The sequence below is a fragment of the Struthio camelus genome, chromosome 4 (genome assembly GCF_040807025.1).
Source record: "Struthio camelus isolate bStrCam1 chromosome 4, bStrCam1.hap1, whole genome shotgun sequence".
Classification (NCBI taxonomy): Eukaryota; Metazoa; Chordata; class Aves; order Struthioniformes; family Struthionidae; genus Struthio; species Struthio camelus.
Genome location: NC_090945.1, coordinates 10,474,096 through 10,494,330, shown reverse-complemented (window position 1 = coordinate 10,494,330; position 20,235 = coordinate 10,474,096). Strand labels below are relative to the sequence as shown.

The 20,235-nt window shown below is 40.6% G+C and overlaps 1 protein-coding gene across 11 annotated transcripts in view; it reads right to left on the bottom strand.

Annotated features, from left to right (window-relative positions):
* ARHGAP24 (Rho GTPase activating protein 24) overlaps positions 1-20,235 on the bottom strand; it is a 256,751-nt gene that overhangs the window by 197,114 nt on the left and 39,402 nt on the right. For 7 of the 11 annotated variants that reach the window (XM_068941424.1, XM_009676535.2, XM_068941412.1 and 4 more), the window contains one exon: positions 5,447-5,646. Coding sequence is in view for 8 of the 11 variants with exons in the window: in XM_009676535.2 (XP_009674830.2) it covers positions 5,447-5,646 (200 nt within the window). In the remaining 3 variants the exon portion in view is untranslated. Of the gene's footprint in view, positions 1-5,446; positions 5,647-15,707; positions 15,966-18,105; positions 18,303-20,235 lie in introns of those variants that run through there. The other 4 variants (XM_068941409.1, XM_068941416.1, XM_068941425.1 and 1 more) reach the window with 4 other exon arrangements.

The window sequence follows — 20,235 nt, the reverse complement described above, 5'->3', positions numbered from 1 at the left end:
GAAATAAGGCAGTGGATCTGCTGGACTGAACACAGAATCTGGAGATGAAAAAATCCAATTAGTTTATACGCTCACTCTCTGAGTAAATGCAGATTACCCCTCTTCCAGCAGATTTTCGTCTCCTTTGCCAGGTCCACCTTTTGCAAAGTCCACCACTGACTAGAAAATACCTGTCCTGCCATTTCTTTGTTGCCTATTTTAAATCAAATTTTCAAGACATCTTACTTCAGCAGCCTAGTTTGTTCTTTCATGAGCTGCCTTTCTCTCTTGCTCTCTTCTCGAAAGGAAACACTTTGTAGACTAGGTTAAGTTCTTCAGGCCAAGAGACCTGACAAGTTGTCAGCCTTCCACCACAGCTGCACAAGAGCTGGGTGTTAAAAAGAAGCTGCAGTAGCTAGAAGTTAACATCTAAGCATAACAGAATACGTAGAATTTCATTTATCGAGAGTTGTCTATACTGAATCACTATATATAGAGAGAGATCTGATAGCTTTTCTGAATTTAATTTTACATCACTTTTTTTAACAGAAACTACATTAACATGTGTCAGAAGTCCTGAATAACAATTACTAGCTACAAATATACACATCCTCCAAAACTCATGGAATTATTATACTTTAGAAATAACTACCTACGTATACATTCACATTAGGGGTTTTTTGTTTTGTTTTCAAAAGAAAAGGGTACACTTTTTCCAAATCTAAGTGCATCTGTGTGAGCTGATGTGTATTCATTTGAACAAGCAAAGAAAAAAGGAACTTTGGAAGGACTCTCTTGGAAGTGTTTAACAGTGCCAGAGCCTCATTGCCTGTTTATGTCCCCCCCCCCCCCACCCACCCATTTACAGCTGGGAACAAAATTGGCAGTAGCTTTGCTAAAGAAGCCTTTTGGGACAAATCTATCGGCTCTGACTAGCTAGACAGATCGTCACCTGCTTTCAGGTGTATACCAACAAATATTTCTCCAAGGCTAGTTCACTGCTCTTTAAGATCCCTTTACTGTACAGAGGCCAAATTCGAGTCCATAAAGCCCCCAGGGACTACTCCTGTTGATTTGCAACTACACAAAATAGATAGCTAAGGCTAAAATACTGTGCTGACTGAGCAGATCTGCCAATTCCTGTTCATTTATGGCTTCATATTAATGATGCTTTGTCCTTGAAAACCAACTTCCTCAGTAAATAAAATAAAGCTAAGGGTGTGCGGCAGTGAAACTGCAACAGAAGATTACATTTGGAAGACACGCCCTGCAATTCACAAAACCACAGGAAGAACATGACATCTCACTAAGGTGGCACCAATTTTCTTCTCCCATCTGCAATTAAGACATTGCCTACTTAGACACCGGTGAAGCTAACCAGAGGCAAAGAAGAACGCAAGAAATACATTTTCATTGGCTGCATCTAAGCAACAGTTGTGCTGTGAAACAGAACGTTAACACACTGGTATTTTTCAGCCGCCCACATTTTAAACCAGAAAGCTGACCTTCAAATCCAACATAATTCTAGCTTTCTAGAGTATACAACAGGCTGTCTGGTATAAGATGACTGACAAAGATTAATTGAAACAAAACACCGTATCACTTCCAAAAGGAAAAATTACACAGAGTTATCAGAAATCGGATTTCATGTCTTCACACGGTATCGGCTTGCTCACTTCTTATGTTTACTTTCTGTCTTCTGGAAATACCTATCTATTGCTACCTCTACCTGCAGCTTCAGTAAATGGAAATGCCATCTCTGCCAGATGCCGACACCTTTCAAGAGTATCAGAGCAGGAGACAGCTGTAATATGTACTGATAAAATATTACAAGGGAAAGATTCTTGTGTTTGATGATAAAGAATCAATGAAAAAAAAAAAAAAACCCCACACAGTTCTTGACTATAATAGCTGCTTCTATTGCTTCTTTTTCCCCCGCCTTCCTTCTCGATCTCTTTGTGCCTGTAGGTCTATAATGCAGGTTGGCAGAGTTCTGACATTTCCCCACACTCATACTAATAGTTAATGACTTTCAAATTTAATAGTCTGGGAATAAGGAAACATACACGCATATTTACTAAAGCATACGTGGTAGAGTTACCAGTATTACTAACAGGAAATGAGGATGCTTCAGAAATTCCTCATCATTTACAGATTTAGGCACGTAAGGAGATGCTTTCTCTTAAACCCCATCACACAAGGTCACTCCTAGATAAAATTCTGACCGATAATCTCATTTTTCCGCACTTTGGTTCGATTTATACCTCAATCACATCCAAACAAGCAAACATCACGGTATGATTTCTGGTGCAGAACAGACAGAAGCCATCGCCAAAAATACGTAGATGAACTCGGTGCTCAGAGGACCCACTAAGTTCACAGCACAAACTGGAATCTGGATTTCCCATATCAGTGCTAAGACCATGGGGTCACTGGCTTGTCTTGTCCTCTTCTGCGAGTCCTGCTACACTCTATAAATAAGTATTTATTAGGTTTGCAAATGGAGCATTCTTCAGAAATCAGGAATCTCAGGTTCAAATACTATGCTAAAAATACGGGGGAGGCAAGGAGGGGCAAAAAACAAACAAACAAAAAAATACCACACAAACCGCACAGGAAACAAAGAGTAGCCCCAAATATAACGACTAGGATATGAAAAAAGGTTGGATTTGGGACTGGTATCTGCCTCCATGTTCCACCACAGAATCACATCCTAACCACAATGCTACTGTCTAGTCTGGAGTCATATTTGTTGTTTTTCTTCTTCCTTCCTTCTTCCCCCTTTATTTGCGCTGTAGAAAAAATTCAAGATCTCTGATTTTATTCACATGTAGATAGCAACATTTCTAAAAGTTTCGCTGTGATGGCTGATGTCTAGCATTGCTGCAGGTCTGTAGTCATTTAATTTATCACCATCCCTCCTTCCATGCCACGGAAGGCAACGACTTGTGAGATGAAATCAGGAAAATTTATGAAAGGAATTCATTGAACTCTGATGTTGCTAGCAGGGCAAGAAGGTTCTATGACCAAGGAAGTCTTTTCCAGTCTGCTACAGGGCTACACACACACAAAAAGAAGTGCTCACAAGAAATAACCTCCAGTTAACATATGGGCTTACAGTACGAGCACATATTTACATAGAGAGAGGGGACTTTTTCCCCCGCCATAAAGGACAGACCACTCATCCAGCCCAGGGTGCCCCAAGTGGCTGAGACATCATTACAGTTCTCTGCCTCCTTCCAAACACAACCAATAAGATAGGCACTAATATTCCACTTGGGGGGTGGGGGGGGGGGGGAAATCTCTGTCATCAAATAATTGTCTAAATGAATCATTGTACTGTATGCAAACAGACTGTGAAATCCCGCTGTGAATAAACAGGCGTTTGTCCTAAATACAGAACCAACACTATGTTGTTAACGTAATACAATGCTGCTCCATCTCCTGACGATATCCTCAGGCACTGAAGTTCACATCAGAAGCAAAGTTCTTGCTTCACCTCTCTGCTGAGCACACAGCGGAGAACACTAGGGTTCCTAGAAGATTATTATAATTTCCTCGTTGAAATGGACGCAGTAGAATTTTCCTCTGCAGTTAAATAGGGAAAAAAAATCATTTCTGCACATGGCATTGAACTCAGCCATTGAACATATTTCAGCAGTCGGCACTGTGCAATTTCCTTTAGAAACATCTCAGAGCTACACCTACAGGAGATACTGAGTGATCCTAATTTGCAGTGGTCCATTATTTTTCCAAACCTATTGGTATATCCCAAGTTACAGTTCTGATGGAATTTCTTCTTTCCAACTATTTGAGACTGAAGTGGAAAACTCAAACACACTATTAGTTCTTAAATGAACTGCAACCTAACTTTTATCTAGCAGATAGCAAGATCAGAATCACTGTATCCATTTTACAAAAGCAAAATAGCAAAAATGAAATTATTTTCTGCAGTCATCCAGCAGAGAGGATGATGTGGTCTCTACAGTGCTGTGCAGTGCTCCATGCGACACAACATCCTGTCTCCCCATCAAAAAAAACGAGTCCTGACATGCAAGCATACTGGCACACGCAAAGCACTACGAAACAGATCGAGAGTTGTACTTCTAGAAACCCAGGCCTGAGCAGTCTAGCTAACACCATCAGGAGCTACGCAGTACCATGAGGGAGAAAATAGAACTCGTTGGCTGCCCCTCGATTAGAAATATTTTTATTGCGATGCTTGCTTTTCAAACTTTTGATCATCAAAATACGTATAGTGAAAGCTATGTCTCATTTCCTATACATTACCAATTATTTCGTACTCACAAAATATTCATGCTAACGTATAATTCGTAACTACGCCAAGTGTTATTGGATCTACGCTATTCAAGAATAATTTGAAGTGGAAACAGCCACCAGGGCCCTCATACGAAACTGGAGCTTTGATTTTAACTTGTGCAAGAACCTTCCTCAGGAACAGTTAGTCAAGACTGAATACTTTTCTAAAACACATTCACCATAACGCACACTGCTGTAAGGCTTGATGAGATGTCATGGCCTGTGTCATGCAGGAAGCTAGATTAGAAGGGTCTTACATCTCTGAGAACTCCCTGTGAAAATCCACATAAATAGATACCACCGTCAAAAATGTAACAGGCATTCCAAAAAAAAAAAAAAGAAAAAAAAAAAAAGAGTGATAGGATGTGAGAATCTGTACAAAGGTTATTCACAAATGTGCTGATCTCACCAAAGCTTTTTCCTGAAGGTACAAGCATCTGGCAAACGATTAACACCTAGGACTACGTACTTCTGCGGGTCCTAGCACAAGATCTCTCTTAACCTACTGTCAGAGGCTCAGACCAGCCCTGAGCTGAGAGGCAGAATTATTTACTCTTCTCATATGGCACTCTAGAGATTTACTGCACTAAAGCATGTGTATTAAACGGCAACAACAAAAAAAAGCTAAATTAATAGGGAAAACAGATGAGCAGTACGGAGCAGTAAATTACCACAATAGAAGAATCAGGCTCCAGACGGTAATCTACTCCACACTACCGATGGCAATATTTTCAGGCTACTGTCTTATGGGATTTTGAATTTGAGAAGACACAAAGCTGGGATGCTCCAGATTTTAAGAAGCAAAAAAACAAGCAGTACCTTGTTAAACACAATTTACTCTTCTGTCTAAAAATCTGACTGATTTTTCCTACTTAGTTTACAGTACTCTCCCTTCAGAATGCCCTGATGGAAAAAACTGGCCTGGTGAGAGGAGTTTTAAATATAAACCTGATGGGGGAAACCGTATTAACTGCCAAGGCCTGAATCAGTTCTGTGTTCACTGCAAACAGAATCCCAAGCTCCCTAAAGACCAAGGGATTTGTTCCTTTAAATGTGAGACAATCCTGCTTCTTTTCTCTCTTAAACAATTCTGCTTGTATTCTCTCCTTTTTCTCCCTCACCTCCCATCCTATCTTCTTTCACTTACCAAGGGCTTGGTTTCATCTTCGTCTTTGAAATAGTACAGCTGGTCCCCCTTGAGAACAAACCAGCGTGTGTGCCAGGTCTTGACAAAGCCTCCTTGCTTCCGTAACCACCCACACTTAATGGCACTGTACCGTCCTTGGCTCGGCAGGTGAGTCTCTGCAGAGCTACTGTGCTCATCCATACTGGGACCAGGCAACTCTCCTGTTGAAAAAAACAAGAGGAAAAGTTAAAAGAATCAGATTTTTACCCAAGAAATAACCTTCTCTTTTCAACATAGCTGAAGAACACATAGTCTCTGGCTACAATGGTGTGCTAGAAAGGCATTCACTGTCTGTTTGCCTAGCCTTATACTAGCACCAGACAGCTAAGAGATTATCAGTATTTTTGTCATTTATAATTGAGTAATGAAGCAAGTTGTTTAAAAAGAAGGCAAGCAGGAAGGCAAGAGGGAAAAGATTTTCAAGCAGTGTGGCATATTTTCACAGGCAGTAAGCAAAACATGAACAATTTTTTCAGATGAGTTCTACAGGATTTTAGGAAGCAACAAAGAACGAACGGATACTATGTCTTCACGACAGGACAAGCAGAGCGCTTCTCACTAACAGAGCTCCCCGTGTAACGTTCCCTGACGAAATTTATCCCGCCAGAGAGCAAGGCTTTTTATGAAGTCCTTTTAATGGAATAGTGCACAGTAAATAAAAGGCTAGCTGCACATCCCATCATAGAACTAATCCTCTGATCCAAATAGGTGCTTGTCCAGCTCTGTTTATTACAGACACACTGCCAACCACACAAAATTTCGGAGCGTCAATTCAAGACGAGAAGCATGTCAAATCAGGAGCTTAAGCATCGAATTGAACTGCTAAGTATCACGTGCCTTTTCTGTCTTGCGAAAACTAAGCTTTTTACTCTCCCCAGATAATCATGAATCTTCATGACAGTCAATTAATTTATTCATGGATTTTGTACATGCAGTATGCAGTCACGTGGGGAATCTTCAAAGTCAAAAGGCTCTTCCCGACCCCTTAAAAAGTCTAGGGCAGAACAAAGTCTGGCTCTTCCGAATTGCAAGTTGGGAAATTTTCAGTTCATATACACACTGAACTGAAGCCCAAGGGTGAAAAACTGTGCACACTGAAACAGAATAAAAAGTGACTAATAAACCCACAAAAACACCAATGTGCAAAGTTAACTAACATTTCACCGGCTCTGAACGCTTGAACGACAACGCACTCCTTTTTCTTTCTAGGTTACCACTGGAAAACTTCTTCGCCTAGTCAGGAACTTGCACAGTTGTTAGGGCTTGTGAGAGCTCACTTCATAGGCAAATTTTTTTTTCATGGGAAAAGAATAAAGCCATCTAGAGACTGCAAGCAGGAGGCATCTCCAACAGAGTGTCTAGACCAGAGCTTCCTCTCCCGACTTCGGCAAAACAGATCTGTCAACACAAGCCTGGCACTTGTGCCCTGATCACCTACATAGAAAGCATACCTTTAACTGACATACTAACAGACAGTCCCAGCTAAGTTCTGTGCTTAGCCTTTTAGGAAAATTAGAAATGGAGATATAAAATAAATCATCAGAAGCAAGAGAACAAATTCATTTGATAGACTAGACCATCCCTCTGACAGCGTAATAAAACGTGAGTACTTTGTCTAGATAACATTACATCATTGTGAAATAAATTACAATGTAATACAGCAAGAAGAAATAAATCATATGGACATTCCAGTTGGGAATGCTTTTCAGCCCATTCTTCCTTTGGTTCCGTTCTTCCCATCATTCACACTTCTCCTCCTCTGGAATAATTTCCATAGCTGCCATCTCCACTGTCTGCTAACACCTTCTGCTTGCAATATCTGCAGCCTGTTATCTTCCTTTCTTTGGCCCTGATCCTGTAATCTGATCTGCATGATTAAAACCTTTAACTCCTGCCCTGGGCCTCTGAAGTTAATGGGCCTCAACAGAAGTGCAAAGGCCTCACAGCAAAGCGCCAAATGCAGGACCAAGACTTGAATTGCTTTGTAGTCTTAGATAAAGGGGCAGAGAGAAAGGAGGAAAAAAAAAAAAAAAGAGGGAGGGGAAAAAAACCCAACACTCTAGAGAGGCAAGAGAAAGCTCTTAACTAGAGTCATTCAAAAGGTTTGCACAGTTAAGTTTATCTGAGCAAAGAGTCCCTGCAAAATATAAGAATCTGTCTGGCCCTTAGCAGAACAGACAAAGATTTGCTTGTGCCTAGGTTTACAATTAAATCTTAACAAGAACCAACCAGCTGGTAAAACCTCAGACCACACTGACAGAGGAGTCCTGTATTATCAGAGTAAACAACCAGAAAAACTGAAGCTCTGGGGCTGCGGGGTATGTTAGATACATACTGCAGAGAGTTTCCAAACTGGACTTTGCCACACTGCAAGTTATCTTCTTGAGATCTAGAGCTACAGCTAGCAATTTAACTACCTTCAGAAAAGTTAATAACTTGATTACTCAACGCCTTGCTTGTAAAAGTGTCTGCTCACATTTTGGCAAGGTTGGGGCTCGTGTAAAAAATTTTTTTCTACTTTGCACTGCTCTCAATAACTAGGAAAGCAACAAAGCATTGGCCAAGAAGCCTCCAAAATCTTTACATGTTATCCTTGAATGGCCCAGCGCTCTCACTTAGTTCCTCAGTGAAGGACAGGTTTTTAAGTGAAATTATGTACTACTCAAAATGAACAGATATTCTCCAAACTTCTCTGTACTAAGGTAGGGTTCACAAAATAGACCTACCTCTGCTCATCACCCTATGTGATGGAAGTGCATCAGGAACGACAACAGCTTCATCTGTATTAAAGGAAATCATTCTACCCAGAAGAAATTTTAATGATCTCTTCGCAGCTCTTCAATCCAAGCAGAAATCCCTCAGACATTGCCTGCTTTCAGCTGGGCCAGAGTAGCACCCCACCGATTCACATCCTCAGGAAGCAAATTAGCAAGTGTTTCAAGGAAGGCGTGGCGAACAGAAGGTAGATTATTGCAACTTAACTGCAGAACAAAGCCATGAACTTCAGCTTTCCCCTGTTCCTTGCTGCCCAGCTGCAGAAAATCCAGCCTCCCAACTTCAGCTAACCCATTCAACTAACAGCCGGGTCTCTGCTGCTTGAGCCAGCTTCACAGTTCGGGTGGGGTGAGGGGCAACAAATCAAGGGTTTAAATAAATTATTTGTATTACTGCAGTGTTAAGGGAACCAGGTCCCTATTAAGATCGGCACCACAAACAATCTAAACGCCAGTCAAAAAGTTACTCACTTCGATTAAAGGCTATATTTTATTTCTTCCCCACAAAGACCCATTTCACTGGTGCTGGCACCAGCATACAAACAAAGCATTTGGATTTTGGTTAGTGAGCAAGAACATTAATCCATCGGCATCTCTTCATCTGATAAAATTTATGTTTTAAATTACTGACTTAATACTACAAGAAATGAGTTGCGGGAGAGATTACTTGTAAGAGCAGTAAGTCCTCATCTGTAAAATATGTCCTTTCCTTCAAAACAATGTAAGGCTATATCCTTGGATGCCTGCTATACAAATTTAGTTGTATTATTTCATTCCTTCATTTAACTCTCCTCAGCAGTGAAAACTCCAGCCACGTCACTTCTGTTTTGTAAGGAAGTTATATTTAGTCATGAGACAAGTTTGTTGTTTCCCATCTCTCCTTTCCTTTCAGAATCCACTGACTACAAACTAGACTGAATCAGAAATTCCACTTTAATAGGCTCACTAACTAGTAGTTTTTACAGCTGTTTCAACATCAAGATCCTAAAAACAAATTGCAGAAATATCAGGGTGTTGGCACTGATGCTGAGAACAGCAAGGTGCAAACAAAATGTAAACAACACAAGACAAGGCGTGGAACTACATCAACACACTCCAAGTCCTCTTGCTTTCATGAGACCAGGTCAAAAGCCACGCGCTTTCAAACGCTAAGCGAGCGTATTCCTCAAGTCGTTCTTCTGAATAGGAAACACAGCTTTTGCTTTCTGCCAGAGCCAGTTCCCCTGCCTTGACGACATTCCACTTTAGGCAGTGACTAGAACTGAACAAATCCTACATGGTCCATTCATCAGGGCTGTCTGAGGGCAAACTCTCCTGGCCCTGGCTGGACACTGGGAGTGCAAAGTAAATAACATGACAAGTGTTCCCTGACATACTGGTGATACACCTCTTCTTCGTAGCCCACAGACCCCACCTCCCTCTGCTGACCTCAATCTAGCCTTTTTCCTTTCCCGTAAGAGCACCTGTCCCATTCACAAGACTGTCTAGAAACCAGAAAACTGCACTTACATCTTGTTTGCTGATGTGGAAGGGCTGTGCCAATGCCACACAAGGAAAGAAGGGAAGCATTTCTCCTCAGTTACCACTCACTGAATATTTGAAATATGGAATTGGGCAGCTCCCCCAAGTCCCAGCGCTTCGCCAGGAAACGTCAGAGAGAGTCATTAAAGCACAACAAATCCACTTACAGTGAACATTTACAGGCCTGCACCAAGACAAGACTTTTGGCAAGAAACCCTGACCGTCTAGAATATGTTTTTATTCTTGCTGAAATTTCTCATAGTTAAGATACCACGTTTCCAGTATGCAAAACCGGATGTACGTTCACTTCCAGTAACCCTTCTCCTTTATCCCTGCCAACCCTCAAATGCTGCATCAGGTCCTTCACAGCAGGGATCTGCCTGGGACAACAAAGGTCAGAAAGGAAAAGCCATCGAGGCCCCCTGCCCAAGAACCGGAGTCCTCCAGCCTGTCCCAACAGCCTGTCTCCAGGTGTAATCGCTTCCTCCCCTGGAACAGCACTGCATGAAGATTACTTCTCCGTATGTTATCAGCCAAGGCTGCAATTTCACACTGACATTGGGCTTGTTTCATTGATGAATGTAACAGCTATATGTACACATCATTCAAAAATCTTTGATGAGAGCGCTACTTAAAAAATTAAATTACTTCAGTATTGCAACATTTATGTGAACAGACATAACTCATTTTCCAAGTTACGTCTAACTCTGGTTCCTCTTCTATTTGTTTTCAGTGACCTATATAGACTACAAGTGCCAAAGTCTAAGGTTATCAACATCTTTCAGCTACTGAAGGTTGTATTTGATCACATTCCTTTCATTTTCTTTTGACTCACTCTGGCTAAATAGCAACTTCGCAACACCGTTTAGTATCCAAAAAGATTGTCTGCAGTCACCTCATCTGCAGCATGTCTTGAGAACTGAGTCTCCATTACATAAAGGCACGCATTTGAAAGTGACTGCTGCGGGATGTGAAAGATCAACCTATTTCTTACCATCAAGGTGCTTCAAATCAGTCACTGCTGTTCCAATGTATCAACAGCACATTGCACATAGAAGTAAAAATGATCTCAGAGGTTTAAAAAAAAATTTAAAAGGGAGCTGACATTCTGCTCATCTTCAACCAGATATGCATCTCGCAAGGAGCGTCTCTCAAGTTCTGTCAACACAAGGACAGATTTTAAAGCCTTCTTGCACTGTTCTTACCCAAAAGCTGCAGCACATTTGCTAGTAGCTCTGCACTAAAAGCCTTTAGAACACACATTACACTCTTTATACAGAGCCAGGATAAGAAGGTCTGTCTCTTTGCTTAGTAGCCTCACAGAAAGAGAGAAATAGGGGCAGAAAAACATGATTTTTATCCAGAACTTGTCCTGAGACAACTGAGCAATCTTCTGTACCACTGGCAGTAGTAGCACTACTGATCACAGATCCATCTGGCTGTTCTGGATTCCCCACTCCCGTTTTTGTCCCGTCAGTGACAGTCTGAAGATACTCTGCTTGAAGGAATTTCACTCTTGAGGCCTAGATAATTATTTTTTAGGCAAAAACAGAATAAAAACACTGTGAAAGCTGTACCAGTCAGATCTTAGAAGGTCTGATCCAAAGCCCCATGAAGTTAACAGAAAGACTTCCATTACTTCTCCATGAATTTTGGAATCAGTTCCAAAACCAAGATTCAATAATGTTGCCAAGACATGGAGGTCTTGTTCAAATACAACACACCACTACACGATTTGCATTCAGGTTTATGCCAGAACCATTTTACACAGATATTCCTCCGCTAGTCTATCTTTTAGAAGCATACAGTTTACTTGCAGGAATGCAAGTTAAAAATAGCACAAGTAAAAAGGGATTAGGGGTTTTATAAAGAACAGTTGAAGGTATTCAGCGCCCACTGACTTAGAATGGAAATTCATTACCCAACTCCCTCAGGCACCTTTGAAAACTCCAGCTTCTGTGTGTGCATATTTATCATCTTCTGTGGTTATCACTAGTGTTAGTGTAGATATGCACAGTCCAAACCTCATAAATGAGGTCTGGACGCTAACACACTTCCCCTTACTGTAATCACAAGGTATCAGATAAATTTGTCCTGGCATGAATCTGCCCACGGCCTAGGGTCACTCATGGGCATTGCTTAGACATACCTTTTAGGAAACAGACAACATAGACAGCCTTAAGTCTCAAAAAAAAAAAAAAAAAACCCAAAAAACCAAAAACAAACACTTCTGCCCTGTTATATTCAGGACAGTACTCAGCCCAGTCTGGTGGATGGGAAGCTGAAGCAACGTGCCAAATTACTCTGCAACTGCTAGTGAAATAGTGATGCTTCAGCGGTGTTCCTGTGGTGTTTGGTACAACATAGTAGTAGATGGGAGGACCTGGGACTGGACTCATAAATGCATGATTTCTCTACTTGCCTAGTCTTGCTTCTTCCTCCAATGAGAAACAAATTCATACTGGCTTCCTTTGTAGAGAGCATAACTAGGTAACTTAATAATGAATTTTTAAATGTCCCCATTATCAGTCAGCTCTTGCTATACAAAGCAAAGGAACTGCAGCAGTTCTATTGACTGCAGCATCATATTGTCAGATTAGTATTTTCGGTAACTGTCCTAGGTTATCTTCTGCTGTCCGTTTGTTTAAATTCAAACGGATGATCTTTTTTTTTAAACCTCCAGTACTGTTGGGGCAGCAGAAGGCATAACGAAGTTGCATTTTGTCCATTACAGACACTGACAGCTAAAAGTGACACCTTCTCTGATTTAGCAGTGATTACAAAAATATCACACCACAAAGAAAAGGAGGGTTTTTGAAGCCCTGAGGAGCAACTTAAAAGGCTTACACTGCCTCTGTTCTGCTTTTAAAAGTTACTTGTTGCTCATGTCCGCAATGTTTTCCTCACTTTGTAGCACAGAGTAGCACAAGGTTGCTGCTGCCAGTGTGACCGCACACAAGTGAAGGCATGATTGAGGCATTGCGACCCCTCATCTTCCAGGTTTCCACCTGGGCTTCTACTCCAGGTTTCTCATTCTTTAAGACCGACAATGCTATAAAGGAACACATACAGCAGAATATCAACTGTAAGCTTATATGCTTCTTCAGATTGTTACCAACAAAACGTAGAAGAGAAACTGGTATTTGAAGGGTCAAATGACAAGATGGACAGAAAAACACAGAACAGTTGGCAAGTCTCAAGATCAAACACTAAGCAGTGAAAACGTCAGGGAGCAAGCCAAAGGCAGCATCCGGAAGAGCAAAAAGATGCTCTGATTCCCAGATGTCAGTCCCAGGCAATGGGCTACACTGCCTCTGAACGTTTAACACTGAAAAGCCCCAAATTCTGTTTTTGGCTTCATACTTCACATGGAGAAAGCGATCACAGGGACAACTTAATTCACACAAGCAAACAATGAATATTTTGGCATTTACTGACTTCATTCACAAAAGAATTGATCAGAGTTGCGTCCAAACACGATCTCAGCAGATAAACTCTCAAAGTATAAAAATAATCTCTGGCACAAGTCTTTGTTCTCAAAGACGGATGGCAAAAGGCATCCGAGTACAGATGTCACCAGCATTCTAACAGCGTAAATCACTGGTAACGGAATTATGCTGTAGACCCTTATAGGAAATCCAAGACAACAGAACTTTATGTTATGCTTTTTTTCACAGCAGTTCAGGCTTTGCACATCTTCTGTAAAATTGACTAAAAGGATTAACACGTTACAAACTATATTAACTAGGCATGCTGACAGACGGATAAAAAATAAATTTCAATTTGAAAACAGCAACTTCCTCCCCAAACCTGCTGCCATTAAGTATGCCCTTATTGCATTTCATTTCAAGTGCTCCTTAGTAGAAAGCCTGAGGATGAGTAAACATGGAATGTACTTTATTCATAATAGGAATAACAATCTATAGGAAAAGATGGAGTGAGAGACAAAAGATTTCCTAAAGTGAAGGAGCACATGGGTTCTGCAAAAAGGGTTTGTGGTTGCTGAAGAGTGGGAAGGAGGAGGAAGAGAGGTACACTGAAGAACAGAGGTACATTCCCCGCCTACGCTGTATGTCATGTTCATCTCTTGCTCATAGCTAATACAGGCCAACAACGTCTCAGCTCTGGGAACAGGAGACTAGCACAGCAAATACTGTCCGGCCAGAGCAGAGAGACCTTTCAGAGACTAGACCCACAGTTCTAGCAACAAAAAATAAGCTCAACAGCTCTGCTAACATGCAGATGTTCAGAGCAGGGAGAAACTTTTTTTCTGAGTGTCTCTGTAGAAGCCAGAGTGGAAACAAAGGAATATTCAACCTACCTCAACCTACCCCAAAGTTACATTTTAAGACTTACATTAACTCACATCTGATTAACAGAAGTCAGTGGACTTCTTTCTTGGCCTATTTACTATAACAGCATTTCACATGAAATGACCTCTTTCTGGTTTGCTAATTAAAATGTAATGTTTCCCTTCCAGCTGAAAGAAGTTCACGTACCAGCAACATTTGCTATTCTACTAAGAGAGTCTCTGAAGCAGACATATCTCCTACTTGGAAATGCGTTCCCCAGAAGTACCACAGAATATCTGAAACGGGCATTTGGGAGCATCACACCCATCAGCTCAAAAGAACTGACAGTCTTTCAGCACCTGCCTACATTGAAATTCAGAATTGCTATGCCCGTTTCACAGCCACTTCGTGAGGCACGTGCAGCACAGGACGCAAGCACAACTCCAACGGCATATGTATGTACGTATGCCTTACATACCTATTTCTACACATACAAAAGACCACACTGACAGGGTATGGGTAGACATGTACCGTACACAGGCAGTGAGCACTCACCCTTTTCTTTCTATGACCATCTTGGCATGGTGCATATCCCTTCCAATTACTACTACACTCCTTGGTGGAGCAAAGGTTTGTCTCCTCTGCACACACCAATCCCTAACAGGACCTAAACCTCAGAGATTTACTTCCGAGTCAAAATTAGTATAGTTTTAACACTGTTCTGAAACGTTTTACATAAATTCTAATTGCCTCTGTCACTTAAAAACCTTAGGCATGCTGACATAAATTTCCAGGCTAGTAGACTGGAGACAATACGGTCAACATTCGTAACAGCAGATTTGCCTCCGCGCAGAGACGCTCCACTTAGTGTGTGTGGCCAACACAAATTAAGCGCCATTACTTTGTAGTTGACGTTTCCATTTCTGCCCAGGAAAGCAGTAATTGCTACTTACGGAATTAACATTATCCTTTGTTAAAACAAAGTCTGCATTAAATTATAGAGACCCCAAAATCCTTCCTATGTATTTCAGAAAGTGGTGGTGAGTCTGTCACGCCTTCTAAATTAAGTAAAAAATTAAAACTATCCTGAATTATACTAATTAAGCCATTGTTGCTGCATTGCCCTTTTCCTCAAGCGCCATGCCCGTATTCGCTATTACACTGCCTTCCCTAAACATTACATTAGCAAAGCATCCTCCTTCATCACTAACACAAGCCTGCATTTCTCCAGATCTATACTTATAATGCAGTGCTTAATTCTGAAATGTTTGCAGAACTCGCTGTGAAAACAATGCCACTATATCTGATATATACATTTGCTTCAGGTAAAGATGCACGTTACCCATCACTTAAGCCTTTTTTCATCTTTCAAAAATCCCCGAGCTATTACAAACAAACAGGTAAACAAATACTTTGGAATTAAGTAGACCCTTTTGATGCTTCTGTTTTCTTAGGGAGCTGCCGAAAGCCCGCAGCCGTTATGGTTATGCATCAAGATTCTGTCCCATATAATTTTATGCTCCTAATGTAGAGCCAGTCTTGAAGTGACGTACTAGTTTACTCAACTAGTTAATATATTTGTTCCCCACATAAACACGCAAATTATATCCTCAATTGTGACTGAATACAACTCACCAGTTTCCAACAGGGCACTGGAAGCATTATACTGTAGGAGAGTAGAAAGTAACAAAGCTCAGAGAGACATTACTGACAGAAGTAAGCTAACAGCAGACAAGTTAGCAACTTGTCAAGAGAGGATGGTTTCAGGACCAGGATCACTGCCCTGATGCAGTCATCTTGTTGTGCCGATGGCATAGGCTGAGGTCCTTGTCTCTGTGGTAACGTGGGGTTAGCCTGTTCTTCACCAGCAGGAAAGCACGTCCTTCATCTTGCAGAGTGTTCCTGCTTCTGCCCCTTGAGGGGAAAAGCAGTTTCATGCAATGCAGCAAACAAATTCCTCTCCTGTTTGTTCTCTCCTCGTCTCTTCAAGCCTCACACCCACCGCTGCTCATTGACACTGAGCTCAAGGAAATCACATAACCAAGTCTTTAAAAATTGCCATTTTGAGATGAAATGCCACAACAGCTCTGTGACACATATAACCACACAGCCAGTAAACAATACAGAGCAGGGTAAAGACAGAAGTGCGACAGAAAGGCCTTTCTGAACGTCGAGCAACACTTGAACATCAAAATGGATTCCCAGTCTAATAAACAAAGCGTAAAGCCAGAAGAGATGTACTTGCTACGCAGAGCTCATAAAACATAATAAAAATCAAGAAAGCAGTATTACAACCAAATAGCATGAACAGAGGGTACATATTTTAAAAAGGGAAGGAACTGCACTTGTGTGCATCTAATAACCTGATAAGCCATACTCAAATCCAAGACCTGAATAGACAAAAAGGGGGAGAACAGTAATATAAGAATACCACAAGGTAATTCCTTGCACTTAAATATCCAGTATAACTTCAATACGCTATTGTCCTCATGAAAAGAGATGCCAGTATTTGAAAGGGCTGTTTTACAAGAACTCTCATCCACATTATTAATTTCTCATGTTATCAAGTGCAACTACGTATTTCCTTTCTTGCATTTCATGACGCTTGCACAGGGTGGTTACCACATCCAGTTTCAATCTCTTTCAGGGACAGATTCACCCTTGCGCCTCTACACAGTTCTGCTCTTCCAGGTTTTCCCACAGCCCTGAGATATGCATATATAGTGTTGTTTCTATCCTTGTCTTCTTTTTTGGAGACTATAGTTGAGGAAAAACAGAACTACAGAGTCCTGTGACAGACAGTTAATAACAATGGATTTTTCTCTAACACTGTCATTTACACACTACAGCAGGTGTGAACATTGCACTTTCAAAATATTTATTCCAGAAAGGAGAAGATAACATCGTTTTTCCACGCTCGTAACCTTCAGGTTACCTATAACCTGTACCAACATCACCCTACAATTCAACAGCAGCATGTTTTATCAGCGCAGGATACAAACAGAAGTTTAGTCCAATGCCTCAAATTCAAACAGCTCCCTTACTTGCCTAAGAACATAGACTGAGGTTTTATTTTTGCAGAATAGGATGCATTTTGAGAGGTATGAATTACGTGAAGCGACTGCTAATCAGATGAACAATGCAGCAGTCAGCACCATAACTTATTCCATACGCAAACTGGGAATTTTGGTATTTATTGTTTATTACAAAAAAGTACAGCCTGCGGTAAAAACTTCAAGTGGTATTTTTAAATTTTTGTGAACCTATCAGTTATGTACACTGTTACCCAATCCATTAAACCTATGACCAACCTCTACCACGGACATCGCAGAGAAACCATCAACTACACTATCGAAATGTGAAGAAGTTATAAGTGAAAAATCTACATTGTACAGCAATGACTCCGTTCCTCTAGTAACTTCATGCTTAATTTTTCTCTTCTGTGCACCTGCAGCCCCAGTAGCACACTTTTTTTTTTTTTTTTATTAGCCTCTACGCTGTAGCTGTTTACTTGTCCTTCATCAACTAATAATAGCTATCTCCAGAGAAGTTAGTAACACATTTTGAAACAAAGTAAACAAAAAAAAAACCCCACAAGTTGAAGTCATTTCAGAGGTCTCTAATCTCTCCAGGCTACCAGGGGTTTTATTTAAGTAACAAAGGACAGGAACACATGTTCCTATACCCCATTAACAAACTTAGATTAGTGAAAAAAATTTACATGTTAGAAATCAGTCTCATCGCATGAAATTGTTAGCTACCATTTTTCTCTTCAGATTATCTCAGTACTATCCTTTCATACAGCTGTTCCTCCAAGTGAGGAGGTAAAATTTGTAGATATAATATGGAAGTAATTTTGCTCACAGAAATTGTCTGGCAGAACTCAGCTTGATTTGTTACTTAAGTAAAGGCAAGAACAAAGTTTAATTAAAACAGATGCAGGCTACAGTAAGATTTTCAGTTTATCTTCTGCTAGATACAACAGCCCTCAACACAACATTTTAACCTTTAGGAATGCAAAAATCTAATTTACCTTTTAAAAAGCTGGATTAGCCATATAAGTAACAGATGAAATTGCAGGGTTTTCTACAAAAAAAGAATCCGGTATTTCTGAGAGTTTGCATTACAAGTTCCGTATTATTCTGCCTTGTGATTTTAGTTCTTTTCTACCTTAGCTCTGGAAAGGGTCTTCTAAGCCTTTATATTTTTGCTTTCATTATGCTTACGACCTTTGGAACGACAGATCACCCATGCTACTTCAGCATTGTTGAAGTAAACAAGACTTACCAACAACATTTATTTGACCTTGCATTTCCTTACAGAACAGCCCAATGCCCAGGTAGTTTAGAAGAGATATCAACAGTTATTTTGTACATAAAATTCTCAGACTTGACAGGGAGAGAAACAATAAACTGAAGTTAACAAACATCAGACACACCTTGTTTCTAGCTGTCATTCAGCTTCCCCAACAAGAATTCGGTAAAGCAATCTGAAAGGAATAAACTCACAAAACACAATGCTGACAACTACCAGCTCACTTGTGAGCTCTTAAAAGCATTTTTAGAGAAATTTGCCTCTTAAAACAGTCAAATCTGATGAATGCCTCAAAGAATTAAAAAAAAAAAAAAGTTAATTCGGTTGCTATTTGTGACTAAGGCTTTTTAACAGAACAGCATCATCTACCAACCTACTGCAAAGTCAGCTGAAGGGTTCAAACAAGATATTAAGGTATGAAATGCCACTGAGCATCCTTTGTTAGTATGTGTGAGAAACTCACATTTCAGGAGCAGCCAGTTAATTACAGACTTTAGCTCAAAAGGTAAATACATACAAGAGGGGAGCAGCAGCTAGGTTCCTCCACCCTACACAAAAAAGGACCAAGCTGAACTGAAAGTGACCTGATGACTTTGGAATCATCTCGTTGCAACCCTCTAGGCTCAGGCAGCAAGGATGTCAGACACGCTGAAAAGATATGGACTGTAACCTGTCAACAGATAAAAGCAGCGACAACACATAAAAGCAGATCCTCTCTGCTTTACACAAATAGAGCAACAACTCAAAGAGTAATTAAGTTAATGCTTTCACTCGATGTATTTGCAGTTATATTTCATCAGAGGTAAAAATGTTTAAGGCAATCCAGCTCTGTCAAGTTACATTCACATGACTCAGATATTTTTCAAACACATATGGAGGACAATGCAGCTGAAATCTCAGCTAGGCCTTGAAAGATCTTATATGTACAGCATTATGTTTCCTACAATATAAAGGGGATCTAGCAAGGCAACTACTGTGTTTTCATTCTAAAATGTGATTGAAGATATCACAAATGTTAGAAGAAAAAAGTCTTGAAAGCCTTTCACGGATCCTCAAATCAAGTCAGATGTTCACGTGTCATGTATCTGGACAACTCTCGCTTTCGATGGAAGTCTGATCTCCACTTCAAAGGGAGGAAATTAGACAAAGGTGGAAAGAACGTACACCTCTAAGCACAGGCAGCCCCCGGAAACCCAAGACCAAAGGACTAAATCCACCAGTTCAGTAACATTCCCAAGACAGACCAAAGCCTACAAGACATTTTAACTAAGACAGAAATTGAAAGCACAAGCACTTGCACTCCTCCATCTCCACCAGCATGTATAAACCTCTGCACAAAAACTGAGGAAGCTGAGTAACAGCAGTGTCTAAATCCTTCAATTTAATATTGCCGGAAACTTATCTGCACATTGTGAAATTCCTTTCCTCCTCCTTATGCAACTATAATAGCAAGGAAGACCTGAATGAAGGCAGCTCAAACCTTCAGTAAGACTCCTATTTCCACTCGACTTGTGGAGATTTTGCTTATGCAGGAAATCCAATTTTTGGTGTCTCTCTTAGGAAGGTGTTCTGAAAAAATCTGCTCTGAAGAAGGGAAATACAGGTAGTATTGTTTGACAGTGGCTTCAGAAAATGAAGACTGCAAATCTCTTCGGGACTCAGGTGTATCTGCCCTCTTGCACACCAGCTACATGACTGAATGCAACTATAGCACTGTCCTATTGATAGCGCATCTTACCTTAATTGTATTTGCTGCTCCAAATGACAGCACTCCAAACAGCTACAATGCTATTACCTCGTGCACAGGTTGTCATCATGTTACATGTATGTGAAGCACTTTCACACATGC